Source organism: Apostichopus japonicus, chromosome 13 (genome assembly GCF_037975245.1).
Source record: "Apostichopus japonicus isolate 1M-3 chromosome 13, ASM3797524v1, whole genome shotgun sequence".
NCBI lineage: Eukaryota > Metazoa > Echinodermata > Holothuroidea > Aspidochirotida > Stichopodidae > Apostichopus > Apostichopus japonicus.
The window spans coordinates 11,118,958-11,140,427 of record NC_092573.1 but is presented as its reverse complement, the minus strand read 5'-3'; the positions used below and the strand labels follow the sequence as shown (position 1 = coordinate 11,140,427).

At 36.6% G+C, this 21,470-nt stretch overlaps 1 protein-coding gene across 2 annotated transcripts in view; it reads left to right on the top strand.

The window, feature by feature from the left end:
* Positions 1–19,762, top strand: part of LOC139979123 (non-lysosomal glucosylceramidase-like) — a 62,425-nt gene extending 42,663 nt beyond the window's left edge. For both annotated transcript variants that reach the window (XM_071989817.1, XM_071989818.1), the window contains exons 8-18: positions 1,369–1,471; positions 3,113–3,266; positions 4,034–4,159; positions 4,812–4,981; positions 5,929–6,033; positions 6,823–6,930; positions 7,868–8,019; positions 8,963–9,069; positions 10,456–10,598; positions 12,202–12,518; positions 13,192–19,762. In XM_071989817.1, the coding sequence (XP_071845918.1) occupies positions 1,369–1,471; positions 3,113–3,266; positions 4,034–4,159; positions 4,812–4,981; positions 5,929–6,033; positions 6,823–6,930; positions 7,868–8,019; positions 8,963–9,069; positions 10,456–10,598; positions 12,202–12,518; positions 13,192–13,392 (1,686 nt within the window). In that variant the 3' untranslated portion in view covers positions 13,393–19,762. The remainder of the gene's footprint in view (positions 1–1,368; positions 1,472–3,112; positions 3,267–4,033; positions 4,160–4,811; positions 4,982–5,928; positions 6,034–6,822; positions 6,931–7,867; positions 8,020–8,962; positions 9,070–10,455; positions 10,599–12,201; positions 12,519–13,191) is intronic.
* Positions 19,763–21,470: the final 1,708 nt, after the last annotated feature.

Sequence of the window (21,470 nt, the reverse complement as noted above, 5' to 3'; positions counted from 1 at the left end):
CCTTTATATACTAAGATATATAACAAGAACAAGACCCTGTGTTCTCTGTCCTATTATAAGTCAACAAGCGTACTCTCCTGCATTCTTGAAGCACATCCTTGCAGACTCTGTATATTTATAATTGGACCAGACCCTTAACCACTAAATATACTTGAAAGCAATATATTTCCCTTATTCTTGAACTATTTTATACCAGGCTCCAGCCTATATGCTGTACTTGCCACAGAAAATGTATCCCCTATCAATGAACCACACCCTGTAGTCCCTGTACATGAACCAATCTATCCCCCCATTCTTGAACCAATATCTATATAGTCCCTGGACTGGCATGAGTAATTATTCTGAATGAGTAATTATTACTGAAATTTTTGATTGCCGTAGAGAAATAATTTCCACACACTGTTTGTTAAAATGTTTCAGTCTATGGAAAACAAGATCTTCAGTTAGTGGTAACACCCACGTACTCATCGGAAGAATCTTCTTTTGTTTCTTTCTCTTCTTGTCCGTTTGTTTGTCTGTCTGTATGTCTGTTCCTTTTCTTTGTAAAATATTGTAATTAAAGTTTGGTATCCTTCAATGCACCCTTTGGAAAAGCTATCCTGTGACTATTTTCTTAGAGTTTGTCTCTCTATTTGCTACACTTTTTACATTGTGGCTTGTGTAATTGTATTCTGCAGAAAACTAAGGAGAGGGGGCTTACCAGGCTTATTTAAATTCATATGTGTGTTTGTTTCTAGAAATGAGTATGCATGTGTGCGTGCGTGTGTGTGTATGTGAAGAGATTTTTCATTTCGTTGTTCCTCGCCATCCTTGTCTGTGATGTAGGATGAAGATGGTGTTGAACGCAGCTGGTTACATATTTCATAAAAAAATAATAATAATATATATATTTAACAATCCAATTCTGTAGTAATCTATCTTTAATGTCAACCTCACTTGTCAAATGTTTTCACATCAAACATTATATATCTGTTGGGGAGACTTGACCATGAAAGTATATATGCAGTGTTTCTAATGGAAACAATGCTTTGTGTGTACACATCATGAGTGCAATATACTTCCTTATTTGTTTTTCAACTATTAATGATCATATTTTCTGACAACTTTGTGTTTATGTTTGAAAGCAGCTGATATTATGAACTGTACATGAACTCAACGTCGGTTGAAGTATTGGAAAAAAAAAAATTTTAAGTCTTGAAAAAAAAACACATGAAAGAACAGGGAAGTAGCGGAATTGAAAAAAAGTGTAAACGCCCAGTCGTTTAAACTCAGAAAGCCTGAGGTTTTGTTCTATTCTTATCATAAAAATGATGATGACAGAGTCTACGTAGTCGAATCATCCTTCCTTGTTTCGTCTCTCTCTTACAGGAAGAGGTGCATACCTCTCAGTGCGTGGCCTTTGACCCAGAAAGAGAGGCTGGAGAGCTTTGGAAGGACTTGCTAGAAAATGGTGCTCTTAGTTCAAGCTCTGGTCAGTATTTTACTATCAATTGAACCGTCTTCTTGACTGTTTGTTTAACTGTATTCATTTGTAAAAATCATCTCTGATGATAATCTTTGTTGATGTGAATAAATATTTGTGAAAATGTAGCACATCTGAAAAGATGCCAAAAATTGATAGCAATGATAGGATTCAAACAAGTTGTTCAGTGTGAAGGAAGAGTTAGGACTCAGGGGAAAGGTGGGGGGCATGGGGGAGGGCATGGGTTGGGCATGGGGTGGGGAGGTAATCGAGAAGGCCCATCATTATTTATTATTCTGTTTAAATTAATTTGTACCAACCGTCACTCACCCATGATCTGGTCTGATGTTAATAACCATGCATTGCAAAGAGAGACTGCTAGTAAGATGCAACGTCATGAAAATATGTATATGAAATTGGAAGAATTTGTTCATGAAAAGTTGTTCAGTGTAATTAACATATGAATGAAGAAATGGATGGGGATGGGATGGGATCATAGGGGTGGAGGAAATATATATTAGGCACATTATCAAAGCATAATCTTTCTGTCATTGTTATTCTTTGGTATGATGTAGCTGGACGGATCGTTTTTGTATGGCAGCAAATGTGGAGAATGTTATCAAATTGAATGTTTTTTATTCTTCGGTTTATTTCCGCCGGTAGATACCGTTAAAATTTCCCCGTTGGCATTTTGTATATGTTTGACAGTGTCACTTGAAAGTTGTAACATCTCTGCATGGGAACAGGATGATGTTCTGTGTTTTAGTTTGCTTCGTTTGAGATTTCCATAAGACAATATGCAATACAAATAGATGCTTCACCACTCCTTGTCAAAAACAACATTTCAGTGTTGGAATAGTTGTGAGTGTGAACAGGGTGTATTGAAATGCTATTTTTTTTGTCAAGTTGGTTTTGGCTAGATATTCGACCTGAAAAAGTCGCTTCCATTTCAAAACAACTGTCAGTGTACTTAACCCAGAGTGGATGAATTTTTTTAAACGTATTGATCGCGCAAACCGCTTCAGCTTCCTACTTTTGATGTTGTATCAACTTGATGGTACTCAAAACCCTTTATAGCCACTTCCCTTTGATCATTAGACTATTTCACTTTCATCAAGTGTGAAATGGAATAACACTATAGTTTGCTATTCTAAAACAGATCGGTTCCACTTTACTGCTACTCAGTATATCATAAAATCATATAACAGTATCGGTCATTCATTACCTCTGTAAACAACTCTTCATTTCAAATTCTGAAGTACAGTAAGAGAGAAAAAAATAAAAAATTTGAAATTTTATCAACGGAGATGTCTACACGTGATCGATGCTGACACGAGCAAGTTTCTCGGGTCACGAAAGGTTGAGAATTGAATCAAAATCCATCCGTTAAAATACTCTCAATTAACCTACATGTGGTTTATACAGAAACGTGGGAGGGGTGTCCTATATTGATCAGTTTTGAAAATGTAAAATTGGGTATTGCTCTGGGAATGTCTACAAAAACCTGATGCACAAACAGGATGAGCCGCTTTCAGGAATGTAAAAATGCTGCTCAACTTTCATGTTAATTATACTCGTATTCATCGTACCGTTGCATCACCTCGGCACAGTTTTTTACGCCTGATCTGTTTTCCGATTCACTCCCCATAGAGATGAGTGCAAAGACAGACAAAGGCAGGCTGACCGCGGCAGCAGTGTGTACGTCGTGTACGGTGGAACCGGCCGGGAAGAAAACATCCGAGTTTGTCGTCGTATGGGATATGCCTCAAATCAACTTCAAATTAAACGGATTCAAGTACAATAGGTAACGTGTTTCATGTGACGGTGCTCATTTGACTGGTAAAATATCGCCGGCTTGCGCCATCGGCTCCCAGTATGATTGTGAGAACAACTGTGTTTGACATTTGCCCCAAGCCAAAGGAGAGTTTCTATTACTCAAGAAAAATGCCATTTAACTCAAAATTAGATCAAATTTTATTGAAATTTTTTTCTTTGTTAAGTTTACTAGCTGACTGGAGCTCTTTCAATCGGGTTTTAATTGATTGAAATGTGAGTTGGTGAGGATTTACAAAAAATCTTCTAGATTTGCTGGTTTTCCAAGTTAAAAAAATTAATGATAAAATTAATGATTGTGTAAGTTTAGGAAGTAACAGAACTGTAGGAAGGCATACTGTGACAGTGGGGATGATAAGGTCACTTTGTGACAAATCACCAGTCTGGTTTTAGTCATATTTTTGGTGAGACATGTTTACACTAGGAAACACATCAAAGAAGAATAACCAGGTATTCTCCATCAACTTACATCACTCTGTTCAGAAATAAAGTTCTTTGATTATTTCTAAAACTTGAGACAATTTTATTTTCTTCAGTAAAAGAAGAATTTGTACTGCACTAGTATGAATTTTGGCATCTGCATTAATATGTTTGCCCATAGCACATGTGAAATCATCACAGTTGTCCTTTGATTGTTACAATCATTGTTGGTATTTCATTCATGGTACATCATTCATTTTTTTTTCAAATCGAAACTAAAGTAGTAATAAACCACTCGTGTAATATGCTTTCCTACAGGAGATACACCAAATTCTTTGGATCATCTTGCCAAGCTACAGCAGATCTTTCCTTGTATGCCTTAGAAAATCATCAAGACTGGGAGCAAAAGATTGACAAATGGCAGCTGCCAGTCCTGGAAGACAAGTATGCTATAAGTATTCTCTTTCGAGATCCGGCTTTAGGAATCACAAATGATTTTCGAGTTGGTTAGCATCTTGTTTGATCTCTAGAGTAAGGCAAATATGTCACCAAAACAGAACTAGTATTGTTCGATACAGGTGACAAACGCCTACTGTGGAATTACGACCTTCCTTACCGGTTTCGAACCTCTGGACATGCAATCAGGGTCTATAGCCTAGTGGTTAGGGTGCCGCATATTAAGCGGGAAGCCCAGGTTCGAATCCTGGTGGAGGCTGGATTTTTCCCAATGTATATGTCATTGTGTCATCAGGGAGTGAATTGTTTTAGTCTCTTGGTTTCTCCAGTCATACTTGGTGAAAAAAAACCTTGTTGTCACTGAAATACTATGTTTCACTGAATGCCATAACAGTTTTCAAGTATGGTTCAATAATTTTCATATCTGTAGTTTCAAAGTTTGCCAATTCACTTGTACTTAAAACAGTAGTGATTTGTAAGAAACCTCTATCATCTGTTGTCCTTTTCCGCTTGTTTGGACTTGCTCAAGACTTCTGTCTTGATTGAGCAGAAATGCCCAATTGAATCAAGCAGCTCTCATTATTGGTAACGTCAAGTTAGTAGAAGATAACTGTCATTTGACTGGTCTCTCTCCCAACAGATCGTTGCCACATTGGTACAAGTCCGCCCTCTTCAACGAGCTCTACTTCATCAGCGATGGAGGTACCGTCTGGGTGGAGTCCGTGGAAGAATTTCCACATGGGGTCAGGCACAAGCACACCTGGTCACATGAGCTCGTCAGAGAATACGGCAGATTTGGTTATCTGGAGGGTAGGTAACAGGCATTTAACATCGGTGTCGATCGTAGAGTCACCCCAGTTAGACTAATTAACTCATATGTCCACAAGGTCAGTCAAACGTGCCTGTATGTGTTGGTTTAATATACATTCCCAGTACTGCTTTTAATTCGTTGTGGAGAAACTGCCCGTCAATGGAGACCCATCAATTAATCAAGCTGCCTCACGTAGTGCATAACATGGCTATTTCTTTTGTTCTTAAATAGCAAGCAAAGAAAAAAAGCAATAGATAGAATAAGAAACAAAGAATTAACTCAATGCCATGTTTTCAATATATGAGAAATCTTTCGACGACATAGGGTGTTTTAAATATCATCTCGAAAGTGCTTCTTTCATTTATTTTGAGCAAATTTTACAACAATTTTTGTTTACAGAAGTTAATCAAATCTGGATACAATTCAACAAAAAGGCTACCATAAACAAACTGTGGTCCTCATCCAAGTTTGCCTTAAAGGAGCCTTCCAGAAGTTTCAATTATTCTAATGCAAAATGCCATGTTTACTTATAGAAACCCCATGACCTGACTTTTAAATTCCTTTGCTCTGTCAGAGTCTGGCCTACTTCTGCTAAAATTTCAAAACTAAAGACACATGGTGAAGTTTATGTGTTTCAGACATTTTAAGCTGAATGAAATTATTTTTCTTCTGATCTAGCTAGCATCTATGAACTCTTGGTATTTCTTAATCAGTCAATTCTTCAAGGTTTTGCTGCTTCAAAAGTGTGTAACCTTAGATCAAAGTGTGGCTGTCAGTTATAAAGGTTACTGTCACAGGACCTCGCACGTTATGTAAAGTTTAGGTCAGGCATTGAAGGACAAGTTCAACTGTTTAAATTTTTGTTCAAATTGAAAGATTTTTTTTTTTATAGTACTTTAAAAAAATTCCAAATTTCAATTGAAACTTGAAAATGTTTTTCTTGCAGGTCATGAGTACAGGATGTACAACACGTACGATGTGCATTTCTATGCATCGTTTGCCCTAGCCATGCTTTGGCCAAAGCTTGAACTCGGTGTGCAATATGATTTCGGTAAGTCACTGCTGTAGCGAGGGTTTCAGTTGGATCTGCGATTGGTAGCAATTTTCGGAGTAGATTTCATTTTGTTATTCACTTTGGTCAGTAATGCACCTAACATCATCATCCAGTCAGTTGTAATGGTTTTGTATAAATTGTTCAGGGAAAATTTATCTTAAATTTTAAGGGAATGGAATTTCTTCTCTGAGTGGAAGAAATATGTAAGCAGGTATAAACATTTAAAATATGCTTGGTAAAGTTAGAACATCAATGAACCTAGGGTATTGTTTGTCTAGGGTGCTGTCGACCAGGGTATTGTAGGGCGTAAGTTAGAACATAGCTGACCCTAGGGTATTGTTTGCCTAGGGTGCTGTCGACCAGGGTATTGTAGGGCGTAAGTTAGAACATAGCTGACCCTAGGGTATTGTTTGTCTAGGGTGCTGTCGTTCTAGGGTATTATAGGGAATAAGTTGGAACATAACTGATCCTAGGGTATTGTTTGTCTAGGGTGCTGTCATTCTAGGGTATTATAGGGTATAAGTTAGAACATAACTGACCCTTGGGTATTGTTTGTCTAGGGTACTGTCTTAACTAGGGTATTGTGGGAAACACAAATGTCTCATTAGCTTGGCCAGAGTGACAAGGAAGCATAAAATTATGCATTACTACATTAAGAGAAAGTACAGATTGCATTTGTAATACATTATGGCACTTGCAATGTAATTTCTGAATATGATTTAGATTTGATGATTTCTGAATATGATTTAGATTTGACTGTTTATGTGCTCTTTGTTTAATTCTCAGGCAATCTAGTTGAGCACGAGGACCAAGAGATGTTTTCCGATCTCAGCGAAGGAAACAGAGCGCAAAGAAAATACATTGGCAGTATTCCACACGATATCGGAGACCCAGGTGAGGAAATCTCGACATTTCTTTCCCTGTGACCTAATTTTATCATTGTTTTGGAATACAGTATTAATTTAATTTAAAGTAGCTGTCTGCAACAAAAATTACTCAAACAAAAATTACAAAAATCACAGTGCAAAAATTTACATTCGGGTTGATCAGATTGAGAAACCATAGTAGATCTTGTCGCCAAATAAATGCTTAATTAGCATTGTGATCAGTGATTTCATGAGCTTCACATAAGTGTGTCACCCAGAAACCTTTTCATATTAGCATTAAATCACAGTGTAAAAGCTATTGGGGAATATTTTCAAAATTTTGAGTTTTGTGTACAATATTTGAAATAAGAGTTTGCAAGTCAGACTATAATGGTTTACATCCTTGTGGGTATTTTACAGAGCTTTGAAAGTGACATTGAGGTAAGTACTGAGGTACGCATATATCGATAACCTTAAAGCAGCAGTCTGCAACCACAACCCAGCCAACAATTTGGCATTGGGCCACGACCGATCAATCTTCACCACCAACCCTCCCTGCCCCCCCCACCTCTGCCAATTCCATCATTACAATGCCACTGAGATGTTGTTGCTATTGCAATAGTTGACTCTGCTTTCTGTTCATGGATCTTGGCCTGAAGATGCCATCATGCAATTCTGAGATTGATGCCACAGTTTACAAAACTTTGAAGTACGAAAGAAAGCTTGATAAAAGATCCCGGGCTGTACAGTTTACTTTGCAAGTCGGCGATCCATAAAGCTAGGTTTGAAAGTTTGAAACGATCTTGCGACCTATTAAAAATCCAAGCATTTGATTGGGACCCATAGGGTAATTTCACTCAGAGAAATGAATCAAATTTGAACATATTAAGTGCTCTATGTTTATCCCTTCAGATATTTTCCTCACTCTTTCTTTCCCTCTCTTGTCTTTCTCGATGTGTTCACAGAGGAGGAGCCTTGGGTGAAGGTGAACAGCTATTTGTTACACGACACCACTCACTGGCGGGATCTCAACTCCAAGTTTGTACTCATGGTATTCAGAGACTACCAGTTTACCAAGGATCTCCAGTTTCTGACACACATGTGGCCAAAATGCAAGGTACATAAAAGGTTTAGAACAGGCTGAATTTAATCATTGTATTTGCAGATGCAGTGGTACCAAGGGGATCAAGGAGCATGTTCCCCACAGCCCCCCACTTCTCCCCTCCCTCCTGGTAGCATCAATTTTGTGAAAAAAGCTCAAAAGTCCTTGTCATACTTGAAATGCCCTTTCTTGGTATATATATAAAAATACAATTCGAAAAATATCCTCTTGCAGAAAACTTAAAGAAAATGTCATTCAAAAAGTGGCTTTTTTATTAAAAACCATTCAAAAAGTGGAATTTGTGCTACAGAATGCAACCTGGGTCCATTTTGTCTGAACAATATGGGGTAACTTTGTGGTTTGCTCCATCAGATGCAAATTGCATGTCCCACTGCCTCTGAAAGTCCTCCTCCCACCCACCCCACCTCCTCCCTCTGACTGAGCCCTCTTCCTCTGTACCTAGTTGTGTGTTAGATTTCTTGTGAAGAGAACAGTATATAATTGCAGTTTGCTTGCCAGTCATTCAATATTTGGTACACTTGCTTATGGTGATTGTATGTCAGCCAAACTGTATCAGAGAGACATTACTCCATTTGGGAGCAATTTTGCATTTTTACCCGTCATAAGCAATGAAATATTGTGGAGTTCATGTTTCAGTTCAACACATTCCCAGGTCTAAATTTTGAAAAATGGCCCAAAGGAACAGAGAATTTTATTCAGGTAGTTTTGTCATCCCTGTATCTCTCAAGAATGCAAGGGTACCACCAGCTTATTTGTGGAAACTTCAAAGCCAAAAATACAAATTGTGAAATCTTGTAGTGTTACTTGCTGTTAACAAGGGTGGTTGTTTTGTGTCAGTATCTCTATTCTTAAATTCATTCAGGACCCTGACCCAGAAAAGGAATTCTTTCTATGAAATATCAGTTTCTTATTTCTTTCCCCCCCCCCCCTCTTCCAGATCGTCATGGAGAGTGCCAAGGAACATGACACGGACGGCGATGGTGTCATTGATAACTGCGGTAAAGCCGACCAAACCTACGACGTCTGGGTAGTCACTGGAGCCAGGTACATTTAGGCTTATAAACTTCTGTCGTTCTTTCAGGGATTTGCCACATTAATATCACAACGCATATTTCATACTTCAAGGCAGATGGATTAATTTGCAAAGGCACTTACCATTGCATAGCTCTCAACATTTAAAAACAGTTAAACAGAGGAGAGCGTTTAGTCAAGTTAGTTAAGAGAATGGACTTTCGATGTAAGGATCGCAGGTTCGCAAATTACCTTCAGATCATTATGTTGTGTCCTTGGGTCAGAGACATGTTTTCCTCAGCCCAGACGACTTAACATTAAGATATTGTTGTATAATAAAGTTGAGTATACCATTCCATGGCTGCACCCTAAAGAAATTGTCACCCAGGGGACATGTGCATGAGGCCACTCGGATGTGGTACTTGGATAGCAACTGTCCAAATTGAATACACTTGCGTTTGTGTGGGCCTGACAAAGTTACGAACCACCAGGGATTTTAATTAAATTCAGGGGTTAAAGATGAATTTTGAAAACTTGCCTTCATACAAGACTGTAATCCTTCAAATCTTGACTTAAATTTGCACCTTTTGTGTTTGAGAAGAAATAGTTGACAGCAATCGTAGGGAACTGCAGTAGTCACTGAGCAGTGGCGTAAGCTGTAAAATATACATAAGCAACTAAGCTGCTTGTACTTGACCATTTTTTTGGTTGAATTGAACAATCTTATTCAGGGGTCAGGGACAAATAAGATCTGGCCACAGTGAAATGTCTTGCCCAATCTGTAGGTTGTAACACTAAAGAATGTACCTTTTCTGATGTTTAAAAAATTGAAATATTGCCCGAAACGTCTTGTCCCACCTCCTATTATCGTTGGTTTAATGTCAGCTATTTTTGAACAGCTAAATCTCTCCCACAGTATGTGGTCTGTGACATCATCAGGATAATTTCCTTCAAAAAAATCTTGACGTAATAGACCATTATAATCTTCTTGTTTCATTTCTCCTTGAAATCTGATACGTTTGTCATATGTGCTTATCTGTAAGTGTTCTCTCTGTAGTTAAAACTGATAAATGATTGAAAATCTTATAAAGGAAAACAAAAAAAGACATTTTTAACTCAATTGCCCCGATGCAATCATGTGCGTGTCGTGTGCTAAAAGCATTTACAAAGAATCAATGTGTCCTATTTATAAATTTTGTAATTTATACTGGCATAAAGAAATTGAAAAAAAAAATTGAAAATTGAATGAAAATATCAGAAAAATTCGTAGTTATCTTAATGATACCAAATGCTTCGGTGTTGTGGGGTTTTTAACTCAATAAATGCAGAAACACTTGTTAGCAAATTTTTGCTAAATCAATCATCAGCTTTAGCCACCAGAAGAGCTGTTATATCATATTTGTCTCTTTCTGATACCAGTGCCTATTGTGGTGGCCTGTGGCTTGCTGCACTGAGATGTATGTGTGAGATGGCAAGAATACTGGATCACCAAGATGCATTGCAGGATTATCAGAGCATTCTCGACAGGGGAAAAGTTTCCTATGACAAGAAGTTATGGAATGGTAAGTAGATTGGTTTGTGTTCACCTTTTCTTTATATCCCAATCAGAACTGGAAAAAAGAAGCTGAATTGGTTAATTTTTAAGAAACAGGAAAAAGGTGACATTGGCTAGAACTGGATTATTCAAGAAAGCAAACTAAAAAGAAGAAACAAAAGTAAGAATGCAATTTCTGAGGATGCTTTGGCTATACCAATTAACCTTTAGGTAATAAGCTATACCAATTAACCATTAGGTAACTGGTTATCCCTTTTAAAGGCATTGAAGACTCGCCCCAAACCGTGTGCGGCCATCTGAAAAAGTTAACTTTCTGTTGCTTGCAAGTGACGTTTTGTTAGTGTCGCTAAAAAATGCAAACAGTAATGAAACGAGATACCTTGTTATCTTTAGCTGGACCTGAGATGTCCATCGCTGTATCGTTTGTACACTGTGCTGTGGGTATCCACCGCAGCCCTATGTACTGACTGTACACTAGTGTCTAATTACCGACGGTTGCAAGCTGTGTGTGTATTTTCTGGGATAGGTGGTGTCTAACACTTCTGTTACACCTCATTCGAAACTAGGTCAGATTACCGGCATTAGACGTTTCTTTTTGCGAGAGTCTTCACACCCTTTATAAGGGGTAACCGATATGCAGAATGTAAAGTCTTGATATGTCAGAATCCAAGAAAAAAACAAGATGAAAAAATTTTGCTGCTGGAACGTCTCTATAGCTATTATGGTTTTCAAGGTATTCACCTTTACGATATGCTAAACCTCTGGATTGGTCCTCTGATGCAAAATTGTCAGGGACCTCGGCTTCTCAGTGCAGGTTTAAATGTCAATCCAGTATTTTAGTTGTTAAAGTGTCATATCTCAAAAATGAGACGTCTCATAGCAATACAACCTGAACAGATAGCTATTCTGTCTCTTGAAGGGTTTGCATGGTTGTCCGAATTAATTTTGTGCCTAGAGCCAAGCCTTGACTATCCGTCAATGCCGTAAGAAAGGCATGGTAACAGGGGGACAACCTGACCGGGGAATAAAACCCCATTGTCATTCCAATTCAATCTTGAAAGTGGCAGGCAAAGATTTTTAAGCTCCTAAAATAGACATTAGCAAAGGTGAGGTCTGGGCCCTGCCGTTACTTAAGGGGATTTGTGGAAATCTCGGTTAGCATCAAAAGCATGCAGTTGTGTTCGTATTGTGAAGTTACTAGAAATTGTATCACTTCCAGCCGGATAATTCACAATAATTACAATTGCTTTGATTTGCATTTAATTCGCATTACATCGGACATACATACGTTGCATCTCATTGTTAACTACAACAAGACTCGCAGTACATCCGACTTACATAAGTTGCATCTCATTGTTAACTACAACAATAATTCGCATTACATCCGACATACATACGTTGCATATCATTGTTAACTACAACGATAAGTTACATTACATCCTTCTTACATAGGCTGCTACTCATTGTTAACTACAACGATAACTTGCATTACATCGGACATATATACGTTGCATCTCATTGTTAACTACAACGATACTTGCATTACATCGAACATATACATACGTTGCATCTCATTGTTATCTACAACGATATCTATTAACCCTACACAGGGAGGTACTATAATTACGACAGCAGTGACAAGGTGTACAGCGACAGCATCATGGCCGACCAGACCGCTGGACATTGGTACCTCCGAGCCTGCGATCTGGTCGTGCCCAACAGTGACACAGAGAACGTGTTTCCGGTCAGCAACGTCCAATCTGCCCTTCGAACCATCTACGAGATGAACGTCCTCAGTATGAAAGACGGCACCTTTGGCGCCATCAACGGGATGCGCCCAAATGGCAAAGTGGATTCCACAAGTCTTCAAGGGGAAGAAATATGGACTGGTGTGACATACGCTCTCGCTGCAAACATGATACAAGAGGTACACACAGCTACATTCTTTATTTATTTTTATTTTTTCTCTTTTCATATTAAATTGCCGATTACTCCTCAGAGCGTATCATCGTTTAATGCTCCGACAAAACTTACTCTCTGTCGAGATTTACATCATGTCGGATATATATCACGGTATCGCCGTAGCCTACAAAATGAGTCAGGAAAAGTCATCTTAAATAAAGCCCAAAGTGGCAAATAAAAATTTGGGACAAATGAAGGAGACAAAATTGAGCATCTTATATTTGCATACAGCTATTAAATATAAAAATCCCCTATGTTTGGTAGAGATTAAAGTGCCAGTAGAGGTCAAACTGTGTATGAAGGAACCTATCTGGGTGATCCAATTATGTTGTCCCTTGCCAGTGAGGGACAGACATCAAATACATTTATTATATCTGAGAGAATCAGTCAATCAAAGGTTGATGATATCAGTTACACACTGCAGAATGGCTACACTACAGAGTAGAGCCTCAGTTTATTTATCAAGCACCAGTACTTGAGGTGTATGCCTGAGCTTGGAAAAAAAATTTAGAAAGGAGAAAACCTATGGTTGCATTGTACTCTCAAAGAATAGAACTTTGGATGAAATGATTAACATGTTATGTCAGTGGTGATATATATATTTTTTATTTTTGGTTTTTTTTTTGGTTTTTTTGTAGGGAATGCTGGACGAAGGTTTCCAGACAGCCTCCGGTATATACCACACCTGTTTCAACAGGGCAGGATTGGCCTACCAGACCCCCGAAGGGTTCATGAAGCGGAAGGTGTACCGTTCCCTAGGTTACATGAGACCGCTGTCTATATGGGCCATGCAATATGCCTTCGAGACTCAAGCCAAAGAAAAAAAGGGCAGTGAATGAGAATTGGAAGATCAAACGTGGTGAAACCTACCTCATTGCTACTGTTGTTGTAGACAATTGTGTGCACATAATACCCGAATAAACTTTTGGGATAACCCCAACGAAATCATCAGTTAAGTCCAACCAAATCATATCAGAATTCATTAGGAATCAGACCAGAGGAGGAGGTACAAGTTAAAAAAAAAAGTACAATTTTATCGTGAAAAAAAAAGGAAAAAAATGAGAAATTAAAAAAAAAAATCATGGAATGTCATGTCATGAAAAAGATGAAAGGCCAAAAAAAAAGAAAAAAAATTAGCAATAAAGTTTCTTTCAATTGTAAAATTAACTTCCTCAATTTATGGAAATTGTTTTTATGTTTATACAATATAAAGATTTGAAAGATTGATTATACCAGGGTATAAATTGTATTTTTGTTAATTTTGATTTGAATGTATTTGGGTTTTTTTTTTGGGGGGATATGTGATAATGCATATTCTTTTATTTTGTTAATTCCAGGTTTGAATAAATTCTTAGTATGGCTAATTTTTTTTCCCCAGGTTGTACTACTAGAGTTTGAAAAGTCATATTTTAATACAAATATTTTGAAGAAGACTTTTATAAAAATTGTATGAAAGCAGTATTTTTTAAATGGATATGGATTGACCATGTTGGGACAAATTTTTTCTTCTCTGTTCTTTCATGTCTCACTTCAAAGCGCTCGTACTGACGGTATGAGCAGTATACTATTAACGTCATGCAATGTTTCTATCAGATAAAGGTTAGGAACTGTTGACACTGTCAGTATGAGTGCTTTGAAGCATGATATAGGAGGACAGTATTGAGTGGTATTAGCATCTAGGAAATTGTCTCAACGTATGATTGTTTTAACAGGTGCAATGACTAATTTGTTATACTCAAGCTATCTTCTTGCTACATTAAAAGCAGACTACTAACATGTTTCAGATTTTAAATTGGATATATATATAAAGTTGGAAATGTTTTTACCTGCAGCTTTGGCTAGTAGAACAACTCACTTATTTTGCTATGAGCCATTGCAATCTCCCTAATGTGCAACACATATTTTCAGTCCAATCCATTGACATTTCACAATCAGGGCATCAAGAAACCCCCCTCCTCCCTTCTGATGTCTGTCAGTATAATCTAAATATGAGAATACATTCTTTTGCCCATATTTCCCTCAATTTCTAAAATGACGTCAGGTCCATAGTCTGTTGCTACGGACCATCCCCTCTCACCCCCCCCCCCAATTTCTTTCGTCATGCCTGGTCACAATACCCTGTTAAAATACCTTAAAAGAGTCTTGTATAATTCATCACAAATACTATTTCCAAGGCATAATTCAATGTTACAGCAGATGTATGAAAGGCTAGCAGCCTAACTTTGATATAAATCACATGAGCAGAAGTTGCCATTTTAGCTCTCTATGAAATAAATTTGTCAGGATTTTTGACAGCTGCACTGGCCATGTGATTTCAATAGATCAGTCACTCTGGTTGAAATTAGGCCATACTATTAACATATTAAGCAACAATTCAGCCCCCAAACATATATAATATTGAAGAGAGAGAAAACCTTAAATGTACATGAAAAAATCACAATAATCTTTAAGTTGCACATTATTTGTTGTTTTTTCTTCATAAAACATAATGAAGGTCCAATACAGAGGAGCAAAATTTAACATAAAATTCGTCAGCATTTGGGGTTTCATTTTAATCTGCAGGTTTAAGTATATTTTTTGGGCATGCAAAATTAAAGCCTTCACAGTATTTACCTATATCATTCAAAAACTCCCAAAGCAAATATTAGTCAAATTGAAATTATGAGTTCCTTTCATGCAATTGCATAAAACTTCCTTCCAGAAACGTTTGACATTAGACACGATGGTAAATTAAACGTACTAATGTTTTCATCAACAATCAATTACAAACTTTATTAATAAACCATATCTAAGCTATGGTAATAAATGGATGACTTTGAAGTAAACGAACGTCCTTACAAGTCATAACTCGAGTCACAAAATATTAAGGGTGCAGTGACCCTCAAGAAGTTTATGACATTTTTTCCCTGTAGAGATAATATAGTGACTTGAGAGAATGACTCGACTATATTAAGTGTCGTGAAAATCTCTAACCGGGTAATGAGTCGACTTTTGACCCTGAACTGAAATGCGACTTGTTACGTGTCATGTAGTAAGTCTTATTTAAATGTTCCCTTCCTTCCCGCTTTGTGTTTGCATTTAATTATTGCTAGTTGTTGTTGGGATGTGGATGTGTATATTTTATACCCATTATGTTCCAGAACATGGATTTTAGTGTGCCGAAATACTACAAAATCTGTCCCATAATTACTATAATAGGTTGTGATTAGTTTGGTAAATGTTACTGAAGTTGTTTTGTGAAATTTCACTAATTGACACATTACATGGAAGCAATATATATTGTTATGACCAAAGTTAAAAAATTTGACTGATAAATAAACCACCAAACTAAAATTATAAAATGCATGCATCTCTACAAAACTTTACACAATTAAGAAATATTTGAAAAAGGATTTTTTAGAGTTTTAAAGCTACTTTTGTGTTATCAAAAACCTTGCGCAGAGCTATTAACACTTTTGATAAGGTTTTAATTTATTTGCCTTGTTTTCTTGATATTTAGATTACGACATGACCAAAACAGCAAAGGCTAAAATGCAGTATTGTAATTCATCTGTAGATTCTAAGCTTTATCGATAATTTTTGTCGATCCCAGCTGAAAGAGTACTTCATAAGTTTGTGTATTTTACTGGACTGTCATTCCCATGAAAATATTTCGGCTGTATTATTTGAAAAAAGTTTTTTTTAGAGTTTTTAACGCTTCGTTTGTGGTATCGAAAAACTTGACTGCAGAGCTATTTAATACTGTTTATAAAGTTTTATTTATTTGCCATTTTGCTAGATATATAGATTTCGACATGACCAAAACAGCAAAGGCTAAAATGCAGTATTGTTATTCGTCCATAGATTCTTAACTTTATCAATTATTTTTGTCGAGCCCAGCTGAAAGAGTATTTCATTAGATTTTATCCCATATTTATGAAAATCCTATCTTTTCTGTCCATTGCGATTCAGTCTCGTTAAGTTTAGAAACTGCTAATATTTTTGCATTTTGTATTAAAACCAATGATTTGTGGTATTAAAAATGATCTGTATACCACTGAAGAGACTCCCATGTATTTTTTGGTACCCTTTCATGCATTTTATTTTTTCGTTTTCTTTGTTATAACTGGCTTACATTTTGTCTTGTTGCTGATTGTAGACTCCCGTCATTTTAAGAGAACTGCGTCAAATTTATCTTGTTTGTAAGATATTCGTAGTTTCTTTAACTCTTTGAGATTTTTGGTTTCTGTACAGTTATTTTGGCATAATGGCTGTTATTTATTACCAATATCTTGTGCATTTTTCCCCCCAATTTGAGCTCATTTTATATTCAAAACATCCGTTCAAGTAAAATAGACTAACTTTTGAATACCACCACTCAGTACTGTTTTGGAAGAAGTATATTGTTTTGTGTCCTAACTGATAATCATCCAGCCATGCTGTAAATGATAACAAAAAAATGGATCCAACTTTCAAACTAGATTATAATGCAAACAACTTGCAGAGAATTCTTTCTTTTTTTCTCCGAGTAAGCTCATGCTGGTTATCACAATGCTGGCATCCTACCTAAATCTTGCAAACACTTACAGGAAAACTGTATTTATTTTAGTTTTAGCTAAATGAACATGCCAAAAGGGGCAAACTCAAACAAGTCATTGTAGACCTACATCAAACTGCCAAGGAATGTAGAACAAGTCTTTTTTAATGAAGTTAATTTGTGGGAAAAGTGCCAAGTTCAGCTATTAGTTAATTAATGATACCCCTGTAGGACAGTGAAGCATTCTGAGAAATTAAAGGAGGAGAGTAAGGTGGACATGTATTTGCCAGAGTTAATAATATCTTGTAGAAATATATGTGTATATACGTATATGTATGTATATATGCCTCCAGTGGAATTACGACCATTCTTACTGGTTTCTAACCTCTGGAGATATAATCAGCGTCCATAGCCTAGTGGCTAGGGTGTCCGCAAATAAAGCGGGAGGCCCGGGATCGAATCCCGGTGGAGGCTGGAAGTTTTTTCACTGTTCTGGATTTCCAACTCACTAGGATTTCAATTATATGTATATATATGTATATACACATATATACATACACATCTATACATACACACATATATGCATGTGTACTTGTCTGAGAAAGAAAAAACATGCAGTCCTTTCATTTGCACCTCCAGGGGGAAAAGATCCAACTGGGATGTGTGCTTTAGGGTTAAATGTCATTACTTATTCAAGGTAGAATCATCCATATGATACTTCTGTGTAGCTGGGGTGAGCTTTCTTCAAATAAGGAAACCCAGGGTAGTTTGTTAATGAGTGTTTGGATGCAATTGTTTACTATTTAGAAAGAGAAACTTGGCAGGCCTTCATTGGTTAGGTTATGTTGATAATCATTCTCAACATATTTTCTACAAGTTTTGTTATCAACCTATGATAACTGAATCTTTCGAAAGATGGTTTTGAGAAGCAGCTGTATGAATTAGAAGAAGAAAAAGAAGAAGAACAACAAATAATAATAAACTATCCATTGTTGATTTCACTGTAAAGTTTAAGGAGAAAGATATTGGTTGAGCATTTAATAGGCAAGATATGTGCAATAATGTATGTGTTATTTTTGTTCAGTTTTCCAGTATTGCATTTTCATAATTTCGTCCAAACCAGTTTTTGTTTGGGGGGGGGGGTGGGGGGAGAAATGTTTGAGTCTTTCTGTTGTGTCTTCCCTTTTGTTGTGCCTTTGCTATTTCTAAGGTAACTGGTAACTAAATACCTATGCCAATATTTAAGGTAACGCTTATGTGCATTTAATTGCTTTGAATGAAACTTGGAACTGTTACATTATATGTGTATATTTGTTCCTGTGAGGTAACTTACAAGTGTTTCTTGAAGCTAACCGTTTTGTACCTTGATGGTCAAATTGTGTACCCTCCTCCCTACTACTACCTCTTAGGAAACTATTCTGTACCTCTATTGCTAGGTAGGTAGCTTAATGCAACACTTTTGCTGGAAATAGGGTAACATATGGAGTACATTTCTTTTACTACTGAGGTAACCAGTGTATGTAACCTTTGTACAATACTTAGATACCTTTGCTGTTACTGAGTGCATTTAATTGTTAATGGGCTAGTATTAAGGAATGCATTCCTATGCTAGTAGTACAAAGGTAACAACTGTTAATTTTCATTCTTTTTAACTAGCAAGGTAAAGAACAATTGTCTCTTAATGACTACCAAGTGCCATGTTTGCTTCCGAGTTAACTAATTATTCCTCCGTTTTAAAAACTGTTTCTGATCACCGTAGTTCAAGTAAGATTGTTTGACACAGTGATATCGCAGTACACTTATATAGTATGTGCTTTGACTAAATGCAGCTGGCTTATGTATGGATTCATCTATACTTTGAAATGAAAGTACGAATTGTAGCTGATTTACTAAAACTGTAATAACTTTTAATACAAATATATGATTTATTTGCTAAATTTTTAATATCCTATGGAATGACAAGAAAAGAAAAAACATAAGTGCACTAATTAAAGAAATAATTCATCTTGTTGAGAAGGGAATGAAGGTTGAACTGTTATGTGTACCGCAAAGAAGAGTAGATGTTGTAGTTGAATGTCAACAAACCATGACTTATAAAAGATTAAAATAAAAGATTAAAAATACCAAAACAACAAAAATGTGAACCAAATAACAATTTAACTCTAAAAAATATCTTTGTTATTTGTAGATTGTCTAGTTTACACAGCTGGTAGAATAAGGATTTGTGGATCAGTTGCAAATAAAGATTTTAAAGGGATCCTGCGCTCCCTACCCTCCCCCCCACCCCTTCTTCCATGACATCAGTCTGGTAATGGATATGTCACTGCTGGTATAATAACGTATGGTTTTTGTGCATAGTGGCACTGATAAATTTAATGCTGTTTTCTGTTTGTAGATAAAACTTTGTGCAACTTCTATCTTCAATCTTTTTTTGTGCAGATATCTTCCTTTTTCTCTTTTCCCTCTCCATTGGTTTTTGTTTTTTCAACATTTTATTGTGAAAAAGCTTTATAATCAGTTTGCACTTTTGTTGTAAAAGTCTTAATATATCTTATTGTCTTTGTGTGTCACCTTTTTTTGTGAGCTTACGTATATACAGAGGTCTTGATTTTCTGTTACGTCCCTCGCCTTTATTTTAACGTGATATATTTGTATATGTTATGGCATCCTTTTAAGAATCTTTCAAACTGACAGGGCATTCGTTTAGAATCTTTTCACACTTTTTTTAAACATGGCATATGTGTAGAATTGTATACATTTACTGTACATGGCATCCCTTTGGAACCATTCGCATTTACATGGCACTCTTGTAGAATATTTTCACACTTTTAACATGGCATATGTGTAGAATTTGTTTACACTTACATGGCATCCCTTAAGAACCATTTGCATTTACATGGCACTCTTGTAGAATCTTTCGCACTTACATGGCATATGTGTAGAATATACATTTACATGGCATCCCTTTAGAATCATTCGCATTTACATGGCACTTTTGTAGAATCATTCGCACCTACATTGCACTCTTGTAAAATCTCTTGCACTTACATGGCACTCTTGTAGAATCTTTTGCACTTACATGGCACTCTTGTAGAATCTTTTGCACTTACATAGTATATGTGTAGAATTGTTAACACTTACAAGGCAACCCTTTGGAACCATTCACATTTACATGGCACTCTTGTAGAATATTTTCACACTTTTAACATGGCATATGTGTAGAATTTGTTTACACTTACATGGCATCCCTTAAGAACCATTTGCATTTACATGGCACTCTTGTAGAATCTTTCGCACTTACATGACATATGTGTAGAATTGTATACGTTTACATGGCATCCCTTTAGAACCATTTGCATTTACATGGCACTGTTGTAGAATCTTTTGCACCTACATTGCACTCTTGTAAAATCTCTTGCACTTACATGGCACTCTTGTAGAATCGTTTGCACTTACATGGCACTCTTGTAGAATCCTTCACATTTACATAGTATATGTGTAGAATTGTTAACACTTACAAGGCAACCCTTTGGAACCATTCACATTTACATGGCACTCTTGTAGAATCTTTAGCACTTACATGACATATGTGTAGAATTGTATACATTTACATGGCATCCCTTTAGAACCATTTGCATTTACATGGCACTCTTGTAAAATCTCTTGCACTTACATGGCACTCTTGTAGAATCGTTTGCACTTACATGGCACTCTTGTAGAATCTTTCTACAAGGCACTCTTGTAGAATCGTTTGCACTTACATGGCACTCTTGTAGAATCTTTCACAAATTTATTTGTTACATTGACCTTTAATGTGTTTCAACAATCAATTAATATTTACCTCATCTACTAATTTTTCTTTCCTGTGTTGTACACTAAATTTATTCAAAATGGTTTTATTTATTCATTCCTTTCTATTCCCACCAAAATGTTGCAATGAAAATGTTTGATTCTTAGAAGGGTGGCATTGCTGTATCTATCCCACCAAAGTCACAAAATATCAGTGCCAGTATCCCCCCCCCCCCCTCCCCTTCCAATGCACAAATCCTTGTCGACGATTAATCATGTACAGCGTATTCTTGGGTTCTTTCTCAAATCATATTAATATATATATAGGCATAGTCAAATATTAGTTACAGTGGTGTAGGAAGGTACTTTTGAGTGGGGGGGCTGAAGACTGATGGCCGGCCTGGGGGAGGGGTTTAAGGGGAGGGGGTGTCCCCCTCCCCTTTGGAATCTTTTTGCATTTCCAGGTAGCCTCAGATGCAATTTGGTGCAATATAGCACACTTCGACACCCACTCCATTTTGTAAACTTAATTTTGTATTTTCACCAGGCCTTAGATGCAATTTGGTGCTCCAAATGAGATTTTTTTTCTCATTTGGAAATGAAAAAGGGGTT